Source organism: Rosa rugosa, chromosome 7, assembly GCF_958449725.1.
Source record: "Rosa rugosa chromosome 7, drRosRugo1.1, whole genome shotgun sequence".
Lineage (NCBI taxonomy): Eukaryota > Viridiplantae > Streptophyta > Magnoliopsida > Rosales > Rosaceae > Rosa > Rosa rugosa.
The window spans coordinates 32,533,578-32,551,354 of record NC_084826.1 but is presented as its reverse complement, the minus strand read 5'-3'; the positions used below and the strand labels follow the sequence as shown (position 1 = coordinate 32,551,354).

Sequence of the window (17,777 nt, the reverse complement as noted above, 5' to 3'; positions counted from 1 at the left end):
ACTATGATTTCTATTTTGAATTGTGTGCTTTTAGGGTGATCTCATGAACTAAATTTCTATGCAGCGATTACTGGTATTTATTTGGATTGATTTGTAAGTGCAGTTGCGGTTGAGACTCTAGTGGGTTGAGTAATGTTTTATCATGTCGTTGTGGTGATAAATGCTTCATTCGAGAGGAAAGAAAAGTGATTTCTTGGTTTGTTGTTGAGATTTCAAATGATTTGATTTGTCGCGGTGGTGACATGTGTTTTTCCTTAATAAGAAAAGGATTTGATGTTAGAATTAATCATTGTGTTGATTTGTTGTCATTGGGTCGGAAAGGTGTTTTATTGGTTTTCTAGGTTTACTCATACAAGCTTGCAAAAGCTTACCGGGTTTGTTGTTTCAACCCGGTGCACTATTCCATGGTGTAGGGGTTATTGTGCAGGTTAGAATATTGAGTGATCGTCGTCGAAGCTAAGGTGTACGTTCGGTAGCATGGACGTCGAAGAGTACTCTTAGTTTTAATCTTCTGCTGTGTACTGAGAGTGGTGGATGTGTTTACTTATTAAATTGTTGTTCAGTTTAATTTGTAAATTCTTTGTAATGTAAATATGTGACTCTAAAGAACGAGTTGGTATTGACATTGGTGAGCTTGGTTTATGTGTTGCTTAGTTTAAATGAAAAATCTTCTAAGTGTTTTTTTGTGCTTGTTAAGTTTTCGCGTTTCGGATTTGAATTTATTTATTCAAAATTCGGGTCGTGACACATCTTCACACAACCACAGACATACAAAACAAACAGAGAGAGATGCTAAGAGAAAAAAAAAATTAAATATGAAAGGACGAAAATACCCTTAAAAATGGTCAGATGGAAGCTTCCTTAATAGAGCTACCTGCTCTAGGTACTGAAATTTATAAGGAGCAAAAGGTCAGGTATCGTACGGACCATTTTATCTTCTTTAAATTTAGAAACTTCACCTTATGGATTAGAGATCATCTTATTATTGAAGATTTGTGGTACGTAATTTTGTATATCTATCTAAATTCGTTGACTTTGATTTGTGGTACCTAATTTTGTAGATTTGCTTGCGGTTTGTTTATATGGACCATTTGAAGTTGAAATTCATGATGTTAGAGATGAAATGGAAGCGAAAATCGGAAAAGGAAGAAGAAGAAGGGAAGAATACGAAAGGGAAGAGGTTTGGAATTACTGAGTTTCTCATATTTGGGTTTGGGTATGGGCACAGATAAGAGAATTGCTACTATGGGCTATAAGTCCGGGTCCAACGAGATTTTTATTTTTTTTTTAAATCCAGAACCGAGATCGAATTGGTCTGAGCCTGTTTGAACCCCGATCAAGCCGTTTTGATTAAAAAAAAAAAAAAACCCACACCAAATCTATCGGTCTGGACAGGTTTTTGGGCTTGATTTTATGTTTTATAGGTTTCGCGGTGCAAAGAAGAGAAAAAGAGATAAGATTGAGAAAAATGCGCAATTTTGGAGAAATTTTCAGAACATAAGGATTGCCACACAACTAGCAATCCCAAATGCGAAATCTTGAAGTGTCATGAGAAGGAAGCCTTAATCGTCAGTTCGATTCCAATTCTTTTATGTTTTCTTGTTTTCCCAAATTCAGGAAGACTTCTTGCTTTTCAATCATGATGATGTGTAACTAAATTCTATAGTTATTATTACTTTTTCTTGACACATTTACTTACTTGGAATGAAAAAAAGTCATCAATCGAAGACAACTGGAGTGAATTAAGTCATGAATTGGAGACAACTAGAATGAGATAAGAAAAGAATTGGTATGGGAATGATTCCTATACTCATGTCCCCCTTAGTTATCAAACTCCCCCATATTTAGAAATTGATTCCTGATAATGAAGTGGGACTCACACCCATTCTAATACCTATATATGTTAGTAAACGCAGGAATTCATATATTGGAATCATTCTCAGACCTATATATATTAGTAAACGCAGGAAATCTCATGCACCGAAATCATTTCCTTCATTTTCATTCTCATTACAGGTAAGTAAACATTCCATAAATTTCATTTTTTTTTATGAAAGTTTGGTTTACTTTTTCTTTTATATGATTTCTATGAGTGCATGCATAAGGGCATGTATTGGGTTTAACATCTTAAATAAGTAGATGACCACCTAATCATTGCATATTTTAGAAAGGCAACCAGATAATGTGAGACTTACTTGTGTCAACCAACTTTTAGATGACCTAGTATAGACACCCATACTTTTTCTTGTTTATTTTATTTTGTCGTACAACATATGGGACTACGTATTCGTAAGGTACAAAAGTATTCGCGCTTAGGAAAGACTATGAGGCCATTTTAAAGGGTTAAGAATTTAGAGAAAATCCAATTTGAGTCTAGGAAACTTTTCTTGAAGTACCGAGGCTTAAGAAAAGCTCGGAAAATTTTCGCGAAAAGATTCAGTGAAGTGTCAGAGAAATAAGGATGTTTGAAGTGGTATTTTTGAAGTGGGCTTAAGAGAAATTAAAAGAAAAAGAAAATGTGAGCAGCCAAGCCCACTTGGCCCAAAAGGAAAGGCAAGTTAGACTTTTCACACTAATAAAAGGAGGAAGTATTTAAGGCCTCATATCCCCAAACCCTAGCCTCCAAACCTCATTGTCCTCACTTCACTCTCTCTCTCTCTTCAGCTCTCCCTCTCTCTCATCCGATTCTCTCTCTCTCTTTGCGTCGCCGGCCGCCGCCAGTACTCCATTCAACACCAAAATTTTCAGATTTTCTCCTCATTATTCCCTCTATCCATTTCTCAAACCAAAATCGTGAGATTTAGCCATTCAATCATCCAAAAACCCTAGAACCCGAAATCAATTTGGGGGTTTTGTGATTCCTTCATCCTAAGTTCAAATCAAGGTAATCTCCCTCCTAATCTAACCTCTATTCATCCGATCTATACTTATTTCTTATCAAATTCGAGTTTGTGATTTCCATTTGTGATTTTGGTGCATGAACCCGATTTTCCCTTAAACCATGAGGCTAGGCTACGGGTTTGGCAAGGATTTGTGGTAAGGATCTATCTAGGCCTCATCATTTAGCCCTTCGGCCCGTAGGGCCGAAGCCCTATCCGGCCCTACCCTTTCTCAAATAGGGTAGGGTAAGGGTCATGCAAATTAAGCCCGACCCTACCCTACGGCCCGGCCAGTTTGAGCCCGTTAGAGCCAAGCCCGGCCCGGCCCTTTAAGCCCTAATAATTTTCTATTTTTTATATTTTTAAATATGTTTCTCTTTAGTCTATAACATACAACTTATCTCATTTTTATAATTGATTTCCTAAGCTTTATTTTCTTTAATTTTTGTTTCCTTTGTTAAACAACAATTAATTTTGGGAGATTTAGAGAGATAGTTAATTAAATATAACCATCTTAACTAATATTTATAAATGTTATAACTTGTAAGTTAATTCCAATATATATATTTATATTAAATATGATCAACAAAAAACAATGAGTCTTGTATTACCTATATAGCCATTGAGCCACATTTTGAGATAAAAAATAAAAATAATATATTTCTTTTTGTTAAACAAATTAAGGTCCTTTTAGGCCCATTTCGGCCCTATTTGACCCCATTCGGAAGGCCGGCCCTAGTGGCTCGGGCCTTTCGGGCGGGTAAGGGCAACTCCAACCATGGGGTGCCAAACCAAAATTTTGCCAATTATAAGACTTATCTTCTCCAACCATGTGTTTTTGGTGGATCCGGTCCTATAAATTTGAGTCCAAGTCTCATTTGTAGTCTCATATTTGAGACAATTCCAGATCCAGGACTCAGCACAGTGGCCCGGGACCACAGTTTCTGATTACCCAGCCCAATATGTGGAGTGACGCGCTGGATGAGTTTTGTGGGCAGCACGCGCAGCAGGGAGAACAGGGGAGGAGGAAGACGCGCCTACTTGCGCTGGAGAGAGAAAAGGCAGCTGCTGGTGGTCTGCTCCAGTGGGCCCCGCGGGGCTCAGTTTGTCTGCTGCCGACCGTTGGGACAAGCAACGGTCACTAAATGCACGGCTGAGATCGCTCCATTTTGAAAATGGACGGTCCGATGTTGCATTAATTTTTTTTTTTTTTTACTGAACGGATCTATTTTCGATCTGATGGCTCAGATTTGAGGGAAAAAAACTCATCTACGGCTCTTATTAATTGAAGGGTTATTATATCCTTTCTGTTTCAAAAAAAATAAAAGAATTACCAGAAAATTAAGGGAAAAAAATCTACCCGTTGGAACAGTGAATTGTAGGAAATTCTATAAATACCCCATTATTTTCTATTTCCTCACACCAAATATCCTCCATCTCCTTCACAATTTTCCATTCATTAACCCATCTTCTTTTTTTAAATTCATTAAATAAATTATCATAATTTTTAAATATTATGATAAAATGTTAAATTATTTTTTTTACCTTATTTAATTAAATTAACATATTTTTAATATAATATTCATCAAAATTATACTCATATTATATTTTAGTCAAGAATAGTGAAAATAGCACCCCCCATGGTTGGAGATGAGAATTGAGTCCTATATGAATAGTGCAACAAGGGGGTGCTAAAATGAGAATAGCACCCCCAAATGAATCCCATGGTTGGAGTTGCCCTAAGGGTTAGCATATTTAAGCGATGACCCCTAGATCTATCCCATGAAACCTTATTTCGAGTTTTTGGTTGTGGTGTTGATTTTGGACGGATTTGTAGGTGAAGAAGGCTGAGGAGGAGGAGAGGCCGTGAGTTTTTGGAGAAGAAAGGGTAAGGATTGAGTTTTGGACAAACCCTTGAATTTTTGGAGTTTGTTTTGTTGATTTTGAATTTTATTGAGTTATTTTGTTGGTGGAAAATTGTGAAAAATGGGATCTTTGAGGAGGATTTAATTAGTATGATTTATTAGTCTAGTTTTCAAAGTGTTGGGAAATTGTGTTGAAGATTTTGGTGGTTTTTGTTGTGTAATTTTGACCAAAAGAAAAAGAAAGGAAAGAATAAAAGAAAAGTCTTTATTTTTTTGGAAGAAAAAAAATAAAGAAATGAGTAAAAGTTGAATAAAAGGGGTTTTACCATGGTAAAGTAGTAAAAAGTGAAAAGGGTTAAAGTAAAGGTAAAATCAGTGAAATGAGGTAAAAGGTAAAAGTGAAAGTAAAAAGGTGAAAGTCACTGTAAAAGTAAAAAGGTGAAAAAGGAGGAGTAAAAGGGTAAGAGTAGAAATAAAACTTTATTTATAATTATTTACTTATTTATTTTTAAAATAAATAATAAATAATGGTAAATAAATGGGTACTTGGTCAAATGTCAAGAGTCAAAGTCAAATATCAAAAGTCAACTCTGAGGGTTTACAAAGGTTGACTGACCTCATAAAACGTGAGGATCGGCTCGACTTTGATCGCTCGGATTGGCGATAGTCTAATGGAGCGATAATGATGTTTTCCTTTTTAAAAAAGAAGTTAGTTTCCTAAATTGGTAAAAGTTGAAAGGAATAATAAATAGCCTCATTAAAATAAAAAGGATTTATTATGCGCGTTTACTTAAAGTTAGTCACGATGTTTACCCGGATAATTACTGACAAACTAAGTAATGGTTCAGGAAACACGATCATGAAGGAAGCTTAGACGAAAAACACCAGAGTGTGGAATACGTCGGCATTTCCAGGTAGGGTGAGCTGTCTCTTCCTTGTTAGAGGTTTTTCTATATATGTGGAATGCTTTAGTATAATGGTATGTTGCCTGTGAGTACATTTTTGGTTGTTCATTAGTCGATGCCTCGTGATATCTGTGTTTTCATAACTGATAATTGTTAACTGCGAAAATCGAGGCTAGACTTGCGTGTTGAGATACTGTACCCCACTGTATGTTTGTACTTGTGACCTGAAAATGAATGAGACCTAGACGCGTTGATTCCTAGTCATCTCACGGTGTCGATAACCGTGAACCTTCGGAGGGGGCTGTGCTCCTATGTGCGTTGAGGAAAGGTAAGTACCGACGGTGAACCAATTATACAACACTCAGGGCAGAGAAATAGACACTTTCGCTACTTGTAGTCACAAGGACTACAGAGTAGTTTGCCAGGTCTCGAAGGATGACGAACTGGTCGATCATCGCTTGTTTTAGATTAGCCGGCAGGTAAGTATCTCGGAGCTCCAATTGTGTAAAGCATGCTGCAAATGATTTCCTGAAAAAGACAACGACGATTGTTTTTGTTTGCATTTGTTTTACTCTACTTTACAAATGCACACAGTTTATATACTAGTAGCTATGTTTTCCTTATTAGTTTTCAAACCTAACTAAGGTTGGGTCGGCCCCTATTGGGCTAGCGAGGACGAAATGCTCACCCCTACATTTTAGGTTACAACGAGGTCACTCCGGACGATCTAGATTAGAAGTGGGTCGTTGGCCGAGTCCGTGTGTTGTTGTCTCTGTTGCTTGAAGTCCTTCTCTTTGGGTACTCTATCAATTTACTCACTTTCCCTCCTTTCAAAGTTGAACTCAGTTGAATTTTGTGAGGTCCGCCTACCTGGGAGCGCGCCTCACTCTATGTTTTATTGTTGCTGTTGAACTCCTTTTATTTCGGTTATGATGTAAGCCCTAAGGCGTCACAATGCACTTGCCTACCTTATTTTGAAGTATTTCCAGACTTGTTAATTTGAATATTGAGTTGTTGATTGAAAGTCCTTTCTTAAAAGTTAGATTTGTTTCTTATTTTCTAAAACTCGTATTTCAAAAAGGCCTTGTAGTATTAAGTTGGTAGGTCTACGATTCGTCTACGACGTATTGAGCTCCTATTGGCTTAATATTACGGCGCTATGGTATACCCATTCGGGTCACCATACCTAGTGACTAACATCATGTGCTGGGCTTTTCGTTATGTGTGAAACATTATTCGAACTTAATGATCTCAATTTGTTAGGCTTCAGATAACATCCTGATTAAGTTAGGAATAATGCTTTGCATGATGACATCCTTCACTTAACAAGCCAAGTAAGAGAATGTAATATGGTGTGTTTCTTTACACCCTAGACTTACCATGAGAATAGTCACCTAAATATCTGAATTTAGGTTTAGTATTGTCTATGGATTGATTGTTTAGTGGTGGAAGCATTCCTAACTAATTTTTTGAGTTGCTCTTCCTCAAAATCAAATCAGATTTGTGGAATAGTTAACCTAGCTGCGAGAGCTCATCTAGAGAATCAGAGAGCGAAGAAATGATATCAATGATCCCGTCCGATGGTGAGCGACGGTGGCGATGGTGCTTGCCTAGCTACCGCTGTTTGCTGCCGAATAGGAATTGTTATTTTGCTCCTGTCGGCTTGGAGGCAACAGTGAATGGCCTAGATTGGGTTCTGGTTCGAAACTTCTAGGAGGCAAGGCTTTTGTGGCGTCGGTGCAAGGGACGAAGACTGGCGGCGTGGCTGGGGTTGGTTTCCAGTTTTTCCAGGTGGCGGCGGCAGCGGCAGCGATAACGGTATCATGGAAATAGTTGGCGGTCCGATGATTAGGCATATTCGTTTGGTTTTTGGAATTGTTGCACATGTTCTATCGCTGTTTCTGGGCGGTGCCGTCGAAGTGGCATCTTCTTGTGTAGTCATGGCGGCGGTGGAGTTGTGACGACAGCGGTGCATGCGGCACAGGGAAATGGAGGCTGGGATTGGATTAAGCCAGACATGTTGGGCTTGGGGCTCTATCTTTCCCATTGGCCTTTGTGGGCTATTGTTTATTATGTTTGTTTCTTTTTCTAGTTGTTTAGTTAGGTGATAAATCACGTTCAGCTCGATCGGGTTGTCTTGTCTATGCTAGTTGAAGTTCATTTAGAAGTATGTGGTTTCAACGTACAACAATGATGTGCTTGGTGTTTGGAGTCAGGTAGAATAGATTGTCTACGAGGTGAGGAGATTTTGTTAGCACAGACTACTCTGCTACCAATGTCTTAATAAAAATAGTCTTCTTTGTAGTATTCTTTGCCCATGAACTAGAATGATATTAATGTATGAGCGCTTCACATCAAAAAATCAAATCAGATTTCTGTTTTTTTTTTTTTTTAATTTCTGTTTTCGTTTTTGTTAATTTTTATTAAAATACTAATTCACCTCAAAAAAATCTCAAATTTTACGTGCTAGGTCCTTTGTGGTCTAGTACATCTGTGTATATTTCATATTTTTTTAATAGTTTAAATCAAATAAATAGAATTTTATTTCACAATAACTTTTTGTTACATCTAACTATCGGGAATACCCTTATTTCCTTGTGCAACAAACGACATTCTTAAGAGTGAATAAAGAAATGAGCCTTTGCCATGTAGCTCTTTTTTTCTTCTTCTTTTTTTTTCTTTTTTATGGGATGAGTGCCATGACACGCTCTTTGAGAAAAAGTTTGAAGTCACTCTAAATTTTTTTTTCGACATGGGCATCTAACTTTTTAGCTCTACACTGCAAATATTTAAGGACTTTCAACCCTTCCTTGCTTCTCAAGGATTCAAGCGGTAAGCCACAACCAAACTTTTAAGTACAGGAAATCCACAAAACACCAGTCAAGTTTAACTTGCTGGACTCTCGTAAGAAATACCAACGAAGATGTCAAAAGGAAAGGACATTTTGCTTCGAGAGAATTGAGAACTTATTCCTATTTGATACAAACCTCTAAAACAAGTGATAAATATCCGAAAACATCAAGGGACTATTAAGGCTAAAACACGGCAGTTTGAACAAATTGTACACAGAAACAGTAAAAGCAACCAGAATGAACATACCAAATCACCATTACAATCATTTACAGCTACTTCTTATCTACCTCCCATCTGCAGATGTGAAAGACTCGGCAAAGCCATAGGGGCGAGTGGGGATGCTAGTCTGGGTATTGTCCAAGCTTGGAAGAAGCGATGACGAAGAGGATTCCATATTGCTCCTACCTTCATAAGCCTGCCATTTCTTAAGTGCTTGTGGCAATGACATTTCAAGATCGATACCATATATGTCTTCAGAGCTTTGATCACTTGGTTTCCAAAGCTCCACCAGAGAAGATAGAACATTAACAGCATGGCTCATGTCAGGCCTTTGATAGGGCTCTCTTGCGGAGCAGTGACCTGCTAGCTCTGCAACAGTGCTCACACTGGCAAGTGTTCCCTCGTCAAGATCAATTGTTGGATCAATGGCCTTGCGGAACGAGTCCTTATTAATAAAAATCCTTCGAAACCATGTGACAAGGTGCATGCTCTCCTCAGGCTGGCTCTCGTCAAGTGCTTTTCTCCCTGTGATTAGCTCCATCAAAATCACCCCGAAGCTGAATACATCTACTTTAGTTGTCACACGACCAGTAACTGTGAAAGAAATGTTTTATGATCAATATCAATATCGTTTAACAAGACCAAATGGAAGTTGAATCTATTTTCTGAAATTATTATATGAATTTATAAATGTAAGCAGACATATTCTGCTGTACAGATGGGTAAAGTTATGAGAGGCAGAGGGAACAAAAACAGCAGGACAGCAAGGAAAAAGGTATAAATAGCTTTGTCGTCAATTTGCATAAGTGGGTTTAGAGAATCTAGTATTTAAGTTCCAAAAGGCTGAAACCAGCTGGCAACAACTGATATATGGGACAGTTTCAATGAGAACAATCCAATATAAGCACAATATTCTACCATTGTATCATATTAAAAAGTAAGGACAAACAGCAAATAGCTCAGAAAACCTAGCACTGATGTCCCAAAAGGCCATAATCATAGCTGGCAGAGAACTGAATTCAGCACTTTAGATTATTATTGAAACATGCAATTTGGTGAACTCTAGATTATGCCCATCATCATTCATATAATGGGCCTCTTGTCTCTGTAACTAACACACAAATTCAAAAGGAAAAGTGATGACTTCAAGTTTTCCCAATCTGCTTTCTTAACAATGCCAGTAACCCCATCCACCATAAACCCTACCAGATTGCAATTGATTGCTCCAGAGTCATAACATTGCAGAAAATTGACTGGCAATTTCACCAGTTTCTTATGAATCAGTTAACAAAACATATCCAAGCCAAACAACTTGAAAGATTCAGTTTTGCATCTGTTCTTTTTCTCTGTGGAAAATAAGTTTCTGTGGCCTAGATAAAGTACTATCCTCATTCACATAATGTTTAAGTGGATGAGCTATAGCTAGTGGCAGAAAAGGGATCAATAGTGAGATCCTAAGTTGAATTCATGTTTAAGCCAAAAAAAAAAACAAAAATTGTAAAAAAGAGAGGAAAAAACAGAAAAGATTAGATATATGTGGTATGGCATTTCTTTTGGTAAGCAATTCAGAAAATGGAGTCAAAGAACTAAAATTTCTTTGTAGTTTTTGCCTATTATGCAAGCATTGCCATTGAAAAACGTAGCGATAATGTCTCAACTTTATTTTCTTCAATAGCTGGTATACCACTCCCATAGCTTTCTTATTTACTTTTTTTTTTTTTAATACCTTCCTATCACTTACTTTGAAGTAAATACAGTTATTTGAAACATCTTAGAACAAATGAAGTGATAAATAAACAAGAACAAGAATTACCTGCATATTCTGGTGCCAAGTATCCAAAAGTCCCTGCAATTCTTGTTTCAATTGAACCTTTACCCTCTGGAGCAAGCCGCACAAGACCAAAATCTGCAACCTTAGCCCTCATATCATCTCCAAGGAGAATGTTTGAAGGCTTTAGGTCTCTATGTATAAAACTCTGATGGGCTAAACCATGAAGATACTCAACTCCCCTTGCTACATCTAACGCAATGGTCAACCTTTTTGTCCATTCAAGCGGCTTCAGTCCTTCTTCAGGCCAGTTGAAGATGAACCTACTGAGTGTCCCTTGAGGCATATACTCATATACAAGAAGCCTTTCATTGCCATCCAAACAATACCCCAGAAGAGCAACTAGATGCCTGTGCCGAACCTTGGTCAAAACTGCAATCTCAGACTTAAATTCTGCAAGCCCCTTTCCGGCTATTACCCCAGCCTCCATTCTCTTAACAGCAATCTTCGTTCCATCATGCAGCTCTCCTTTATACACTGTCCCGAAGCCTCCTCTTCCCAATATATTTTCTTCACTGAAATTGTTGGTCACACTCCGTAGCACTTGAATAGATATCACCATGTTTCCTGCTTCAACCATTTGGATGTCGCTTGGCTCACTACTAGGAAGAGTGTGAGCTTCACTAATTGCACCAACGCTAACACTAGAGCCTGCAACTGTTATCTTCATGCTCTCATTATCAGATCCGGAATGGCGAGGATGGATCACCATTGCATTTGGGCTCTGAACTCTGGTCAATCGCTTTTGTTTTGTTCTATATAAACAGATAACCAACAGTGCAATTAAGAACATCACAAAAACAGCACCGATAACAGAGAACACAATTACTCCTACTAAATTTGAAGATTTCTTCCCATGAGGTCCAGAACTGTTACCATTTCCAGAAATACTTGTAGAAGGGTTAGTTGAATTCTGAGACGGCCCATTGGTACTCTTTTCCTTCCCTATATCAGGGTTGCCATCAGTGTTTACAATCACATTAGCCTTGGTAAAAGCTGGGATTTTGCCATAGAGCAGATTGTTTGACACATCTAATTGAGTAAGTGCAGGCAGAGTGGCTAGCTCCTCTGGAATAGATCCTGTCAAATTGTTATCAGCAAGAACCAGTCTTTGGAGCGACTTAAGTGAGGCAAAAGCCGGAGAAATGGTTCCGGTGAGACCCATTTTCTGAAAATTGATGACTGTAATGTTGCCATTTCTACAAGTGACTCCGATCCAATCTGCACAGGGATCATTCCCCTTCCAATTCTCTGCAAACTTTTGGGGATAAGACATTGAACTAACAATCAAAAGCAAAGTATCCACTCGAGGATCGCATGGGCCAGGACTTGGCAGGCAAAAGTTATTTGAATCCTTAGTCATATCTACTGAAACCCCCTTGGGAAAATCTGGCATTGGTCCTTGGAGCAAGTTGTTTGTCAAATTCACAGACTCTAATGACTTGAGGTTCAACAATGACACCGGAACAGGTCCGGTGAACAAATTATCTCTTAAACTTAAGCTCCTCAAATCTGTCAACCCCGAAAAGTCGGGCAACGGGCCCGAAAACCCATTTGAATGCAACCAAACCTCAGTCAGCGTAGTCATGTTGCGTAAAACATCAATGCTGCCAACAAGCTTACCTACACTTTGTTGCCCATTAAGCCAAAGAGACTGCATTTCTGACCCCGAAAAGCTCTCCGGCAATTGGCCCTCCAGGTAATTGAAAGCCAAGTGCAAGTTAACCAGCCCGGGAAACGCATCGGCGTTGAAAAAATCCGGTATCTTTCCGGTAATGTTGGCAGAATTGGCTGAGAAATTTTGAAGTGACGATGCGTTCTGGAGGGTTTGGGGGATTTCCCAAGCCGTAAATGGGTTGTTGTCAATCTCAACAGACTGAAGTGAAGTCATGCCAGCAAAGAAATCACTAGGAATTGAAGTAAACAAGTTGTTACCAAGTAACAGCACCTGTAACGAGCCCAACCCACTTAGGCTTGGAAGAGGCCCCGAAATCTTGTTCCACTGAACCTCTAATCGCTCTAGCTGAGTGAGGTTTTGGAGGCTTGTAGGGAGCGTACCTTGAAGGTTTTGGTGACCAATCTGGATCCGGGTCACCCTTTTGTCATCTGAGCAGCCTACGTAGCTCCACTGGCACGGGTCCGGGTCGGACCATCCGAATGAACTAGACGGGTTGAGGCTCTTCTTGAGGGCTAGCATTACTGCAGCATCGTTGCTTGCGCTTGGTTGAGAGTTGGCACAGAGCAACAGGGAAGAAAACCCAGCAACCAGAAAAGCCAAGAGCTTGTAGTAGTACCCAACATGTTGGGGTTTCTTCTTCTCCATGTTTGATAAACACACCAGTGTTGGGTTTGTTGTTTTCTACAAAATATTGCACAAAGTTGGAAAGAAGTTGGTCTTGCATGCACTATGTATCAATAAGCTGGTAGTCAATGGGGCAGTTATCACATAGAAGAAAGCTGGAAGCTTTAGGTAAAAAGGAGCAGAGGAGAGAAAAGGGTATCAACTCCAACTCAATGATTCAATGAACACAGGGAGAGAGGAGGGTTTTTGTTTGTTTCTTTTTTGGAGGAGTAATGTTGTTTTTGGGAGGTGAGAGATGAAGCACATGGGGGGGGGTTTGGAAGAGTGGGCCACAGGTCTGGTTTGACAGTGCTAAAAAGGCTGGAAATGAGTCATAAGTGGTTTTGATTCCTGGTCCATCACCCTCAAGTACTCTTAACTTTTTTAGTTTTTGAAGCATATCTTTGTATTTTGTTATTTGGTTTTGGTTCTGCTGAAGCATAGTTGCATGTCTCCGGGAGCTAAGAGCAAGTTTATTCATTGGGTTACCGGGTCACTTACAGTTCATTATTTTTTCGTGTTATTTTCATCCTCTGGGTCACAGGCATAGTTTCCAAACTGACCTGGGTCACCAAAATCACTTTCTGGGTCACTTTCGTGACTTGCAAACTGACCAGGTGACCCAAGTCAGTTTGAAAACTGTGCCAGTAACCTAGATGGTGGAAATAAACACTAAAAAACAGTAAATAATTAGTGACCCGATAACCCAATAAATGAACTTGCTCTAAACTTCTGTACCCCCCACCCCACCCCATAAAAAAAAATGTGGGGAAGTAGCTAGCTTTGTTAGTTAAGCAAAAAATAGAATAGGGCCAAAATGAAGAAGCTGCACGTGTTGGGGCCAAAATGACTCATCATCAGATGCTTGTGGAAATGAACAATCGAGAACTTGCGCATGGCGTGTTTTCTGTGGCCACTATCTTTTATAAAAAAATAACAAAAAAAATTATTATTTTTATAAAGAATAGTTATATTCAAACCTCTAATTTAACATCTCAACTGGTATATATAATTTTAGGGACTAAAATATCGGATTTTGAGGATATATCGATGATTCAAAAACAGAAATTTTGATGGAAATATTGAGAAAATTTCGATATCGGTAAATATTTGAAAGAAACAACATAAATCTATATAAAATTATAGAAATTTGAAATGAAGCTTTAAGAAATGCTTATTTGATCAATTATCTCTTGTATTCATATCAATAAAATGTTGATCAAACTCATTACATATGCGCTGACAAAATAAAAATTCTTGACATTTAACTTAATACATCTCAACTTTTGATGTAGTATGGATTGGAACACAATTTGAGTTGAAAATAATTTGCCTTTTATTACGTCTATTTACTGAAACCTCTACTTAAATTTACAATACTGAATGGATATGTATAAAACCCTAAGGCCCTGTTTGGTTAGCAGGAATGTCAAAATAGGAAAATGATTTATTTTCCTTTCCAGACCAATATGGAATGAAATATATTTTGCTATTTCCATGTCGGTGTTTGGAACATTACTGAAAATTAAATTCTGTAATTAATTTTTCATTCCTATTGTAGTGTTTGGTAAGTCATAAGAATGAAATATATAATTAAAATTTTCAATAACGCCCTTTTACTAATTAAAGTACATATATGACATCAACTTATAAGGAATATCGGTGAGGGAATATAATTTTTTTTAGAGGGATAATTAATGTAATTTTGCCTTTGACAGTGGGAAATGGAAATAGAATACCACCCCTAACTGGGTAATTCTATTCAGGCTTTATGAGGGAGTACATTTTCAGTCAAATCTCATTTTTATTACCTTTCCTATATCTAATTACAATCAAACGAAACATTTAAATGGGAAATGAAATTAATTCCTATTCCATACCATGATTTCCTGTCATCCAAATGGGGCCTAGAGATCCAAGCTTCTAAAGCCGCCATTGACAATGCCTTGCGCACCACCCCACAGCCGTCTCACGGCCCTTCTCCTCATCTCCTTCATCTTTGTTCTCAAATGGCTTCTCTTGAGGAAGTTACTGCAAGCTTCAAAGCGTCTCTTGCACTTGCAGGAGATGATGTGATTGATATCACGATGCTGTCACGTGGGAAAACTCGACGAAATTCTCAAGCCTACTTGTTAGGAAGATCCCTCTCACCCAAGCCTGTGGAGATCAATGACCTTCGTCATCATTTTCATAGGATTTGGGTGATGGAAAAAAAAAACTTCAAAATCCAGGAAAGAACAAACTCCATTTTCCTCTTCTCTTTTGATTACCGTGGCAACCTGCTCAAAGTGATTAGAGGAGGGCCTTGGAATTATGCTCGAGCTCTAATGGTGTTGATGGAGTATGATCGATGGTGTGACACCAATTGAAAAGATCCCTCTGAACCTACTATACTATTGGGTACGTATCACTCATATCCCTACTACTTATGAGAAAAAAAGAAATTATCATGGATATTGCTACTGTGGTTGTCCATCCCCTTGAACTGGATGAAAAGCTCTTTAACAACAAAGGGGAGATTAGGGTTAGGCTTAGCCATGATATCTTGAAACTAATTTTTTTGGTAAAAAAGTGAAAATTGATAACGGGGTTGAAGAGGTGATTCACTACCACTTTGACAACCTCTTTGGACGTTGTGGGGATTGCTTGCTGGTCTTCCATCCTACATGTTCGTGTACTGTTGCAGGAAAAAATAAAAACAAGACTGTGGTGCAAACTCATGTATCAAAAATTGAATAGGAATTTTCTGGTTGATGGCATGCCATTTACTTTTAAATCCTCTATTCCAACTGCTGTTACTATATCACCCTTTGTGAATCTCAAAGACACAGGGGTTCGTAAGGCCAAAAGGTCTATTGTGCTTCGCGAGCCTGAAGAAAGAAAAGACAATGGTTTGGTTATTGTGCCTGTTGAAGAACATATGCGCAGCAAGAGAGGTAGACGCACTCCTACCCCTTCACCTCATAAAGTCCAAACCCTAGTTATGATTGATGAAAACAGAGGACAAATGACTAAACCAAAGAAGCTCAAGGTGCTTGAATTCACCACCAAATTTACTGTAAAGTCTTTGGGGCTTCAGGAAACTCCAGGAGGTATAATGGTGCCAGTTGTAGCTACAGAGACAAGAAGAAAAGGGGGAGTCCTCTTGGAGCTCAAAATAAAAATCCACCAAAGAGACAGGGAAACTGCTTCTCCATTGAGTCTCACCTATTCACCATGTTCTTCTAGCCCTTCAGGTAAGGGCAAGAGGAATGGGAAAGAGATTGAGTAATTTGTAAGTTGGGTTTTAGCTTGCACACTAAACTTTGCTATGTTTTTTGCACTAAATATTTGAACCTCCTGGCTCACCACAATTGTGTGCATTGCAAAGGGAGGCTCAAGTCAAAAGTATTTTTTGTAAACCTAGTTTTTATGTTTAGTTTTGACAAGCTCTTTGAATAATTGAGCAAGATTTGTAACAATGAATGGTACCGGGTGTCTTTATGGACCGTTTGTATGTGCCGTTCTGGCCGTTCTATCAATGGAATTTATTTGAACTCAAATAAATAAATAAATTTACCAAAACATCTTAATAAAAAACCATTCTAATTAGAATGAAAGGCAGGTTTAATCACACATTTTCATTGCGAAATCATTGTTTGGCTAATATGGTTGTTATTCTTTGGTCAAGATTTGACCAAGAAACTTGGGTTTTGTTAATTGTTAGAAGTTTTAACTAATTTAATTTTGCTTTGATAGAATTTAAATATAATCCAAGCTTATACTGAGAGACAATTTGGTTGGATTGGCAAAGGCTTTCTATTTGTTTGGTACTGGCAGAGGTTCGAAACCCAGTCTTGAAATTTTGCTTAAAAAAATGCTGATATCAAGGCAGCTGTTCCCGATATTTTTGGGATTTTTGCGATATTGGTGAGATTTTCCCGACATTGGTGAGATTTCTGAAAATTTTGGAAAATCTCACGAAATTCAATTGGTAAGTACAAAGTTTAAATATCGGTATCTTCATATGTATCGGTACTTTGAAAAAGGGAGATATCAGAAATATCGGGGATACAGGGTAACAAAATGTCGTTTTTGAAAAAAAAGTCAATTTATTAGAAATTTAGAACTACATATAAATACATATGAATGTCAACTTCATCTACATCCAAAAAGAGACTCTAGGCGGTTGAAAAGCTGCTCGCTGGTCTACGAAAATGCAATAATCAGACCAAGACATATGACCTATATAGTGCGAATTGTAGTGATGAACATGATAGTTTTAGATCTCTTTAGAGCTGCCGACTGTTTCCCCTATAAGGGGATAATAAGGATGAACCCAACTGGATGACTGATCATATACTTCTCCATATTGATTATATCCATAAGCATCACAACCAAATTGATTGTTGCCTTCATGAGATTCATTTGAGATCCCATTACGCTCTGTGCCTAAACTGATAGAGTCAAAACTTAAAGCAATTGAAGAAACATCAGATGGGGTACTTTGATCATCAGTTGCACCTCTAGTCCTCCTCCCATATGGGGTCTTCTCTTGAGCACCATGACCAGCTGTTCTCACTCCGTGGTCTTCATCTTGGGTGGTATGATCAAAATTACCTTCACAGGTAAATTGGAATCCTCCATCCACAGAAGATTGTCCATATTCATATCTTTCACCTCCACCACCTGTTCCGCTTCCACCCTCTCCACCATCATCAGAACTATCTAGAGTTGTTGTACCACCCCACGCATCATCACTATCTGAATTATCTTCTGGCTTTTTAACAACTTCTTCAGATAAGACTCTCTCTACATTGATTCCAGCATTAGTTGCAGTTTCTACAACTTGTGGAAGAGGTCTTCCAGCTTCATCATCGAGGTGTGCAAACATAATCCAATCATGAA

At 38.3% G+C, this 17,777-nt stretch overlaps 1 protein-coding gene across 1 annotated transcript; it reads right to left on the bottom strand.

Moving 5' to 3' along the window:
- Positions 1-8,573: 8,573 nt before the first annotated feature.
- LOC133720115 (receptor protein kinase TMK1) lies at positions 8,574-13,140 on the bottom strand. Its single transcript, XM_062146296.1, has 2 exons — positions 10,535-13,140; positions 8,574-9,315 (listed from the first exon to the last, which is right to left on the bottom strand). Exons 1-2 carry the CDS (start codon positions 12,870-12,872, stop codon positions 8,786-8,788), a joined length of 2,868 nt encoding a protein of 955 aa, XP_062002280.1. The 5' UTR covers positions 12,873-13,140; the 3' UTR covers positions 8,574-8,785.
- Between the last annotated feature and the right edge of the window lie 4,637 nt (positions 13,141-17,777).

Coding starts and splice junctions, on each gene's coding strand:
- LOC133720115 (XM_062146296.1), bottom strand. CDS start 12,872: ATGGAGAAGAAGAAACCCCAACATGTTGGGTACTACTACAAGCTCTTG. Junction 9,316..10,534: donor CTTGGCACCAGAATATGCAG/GTAATTCTTGTT, acceptor TTTCTTTCACAG/TTACTGGTCGTGTGACAACT.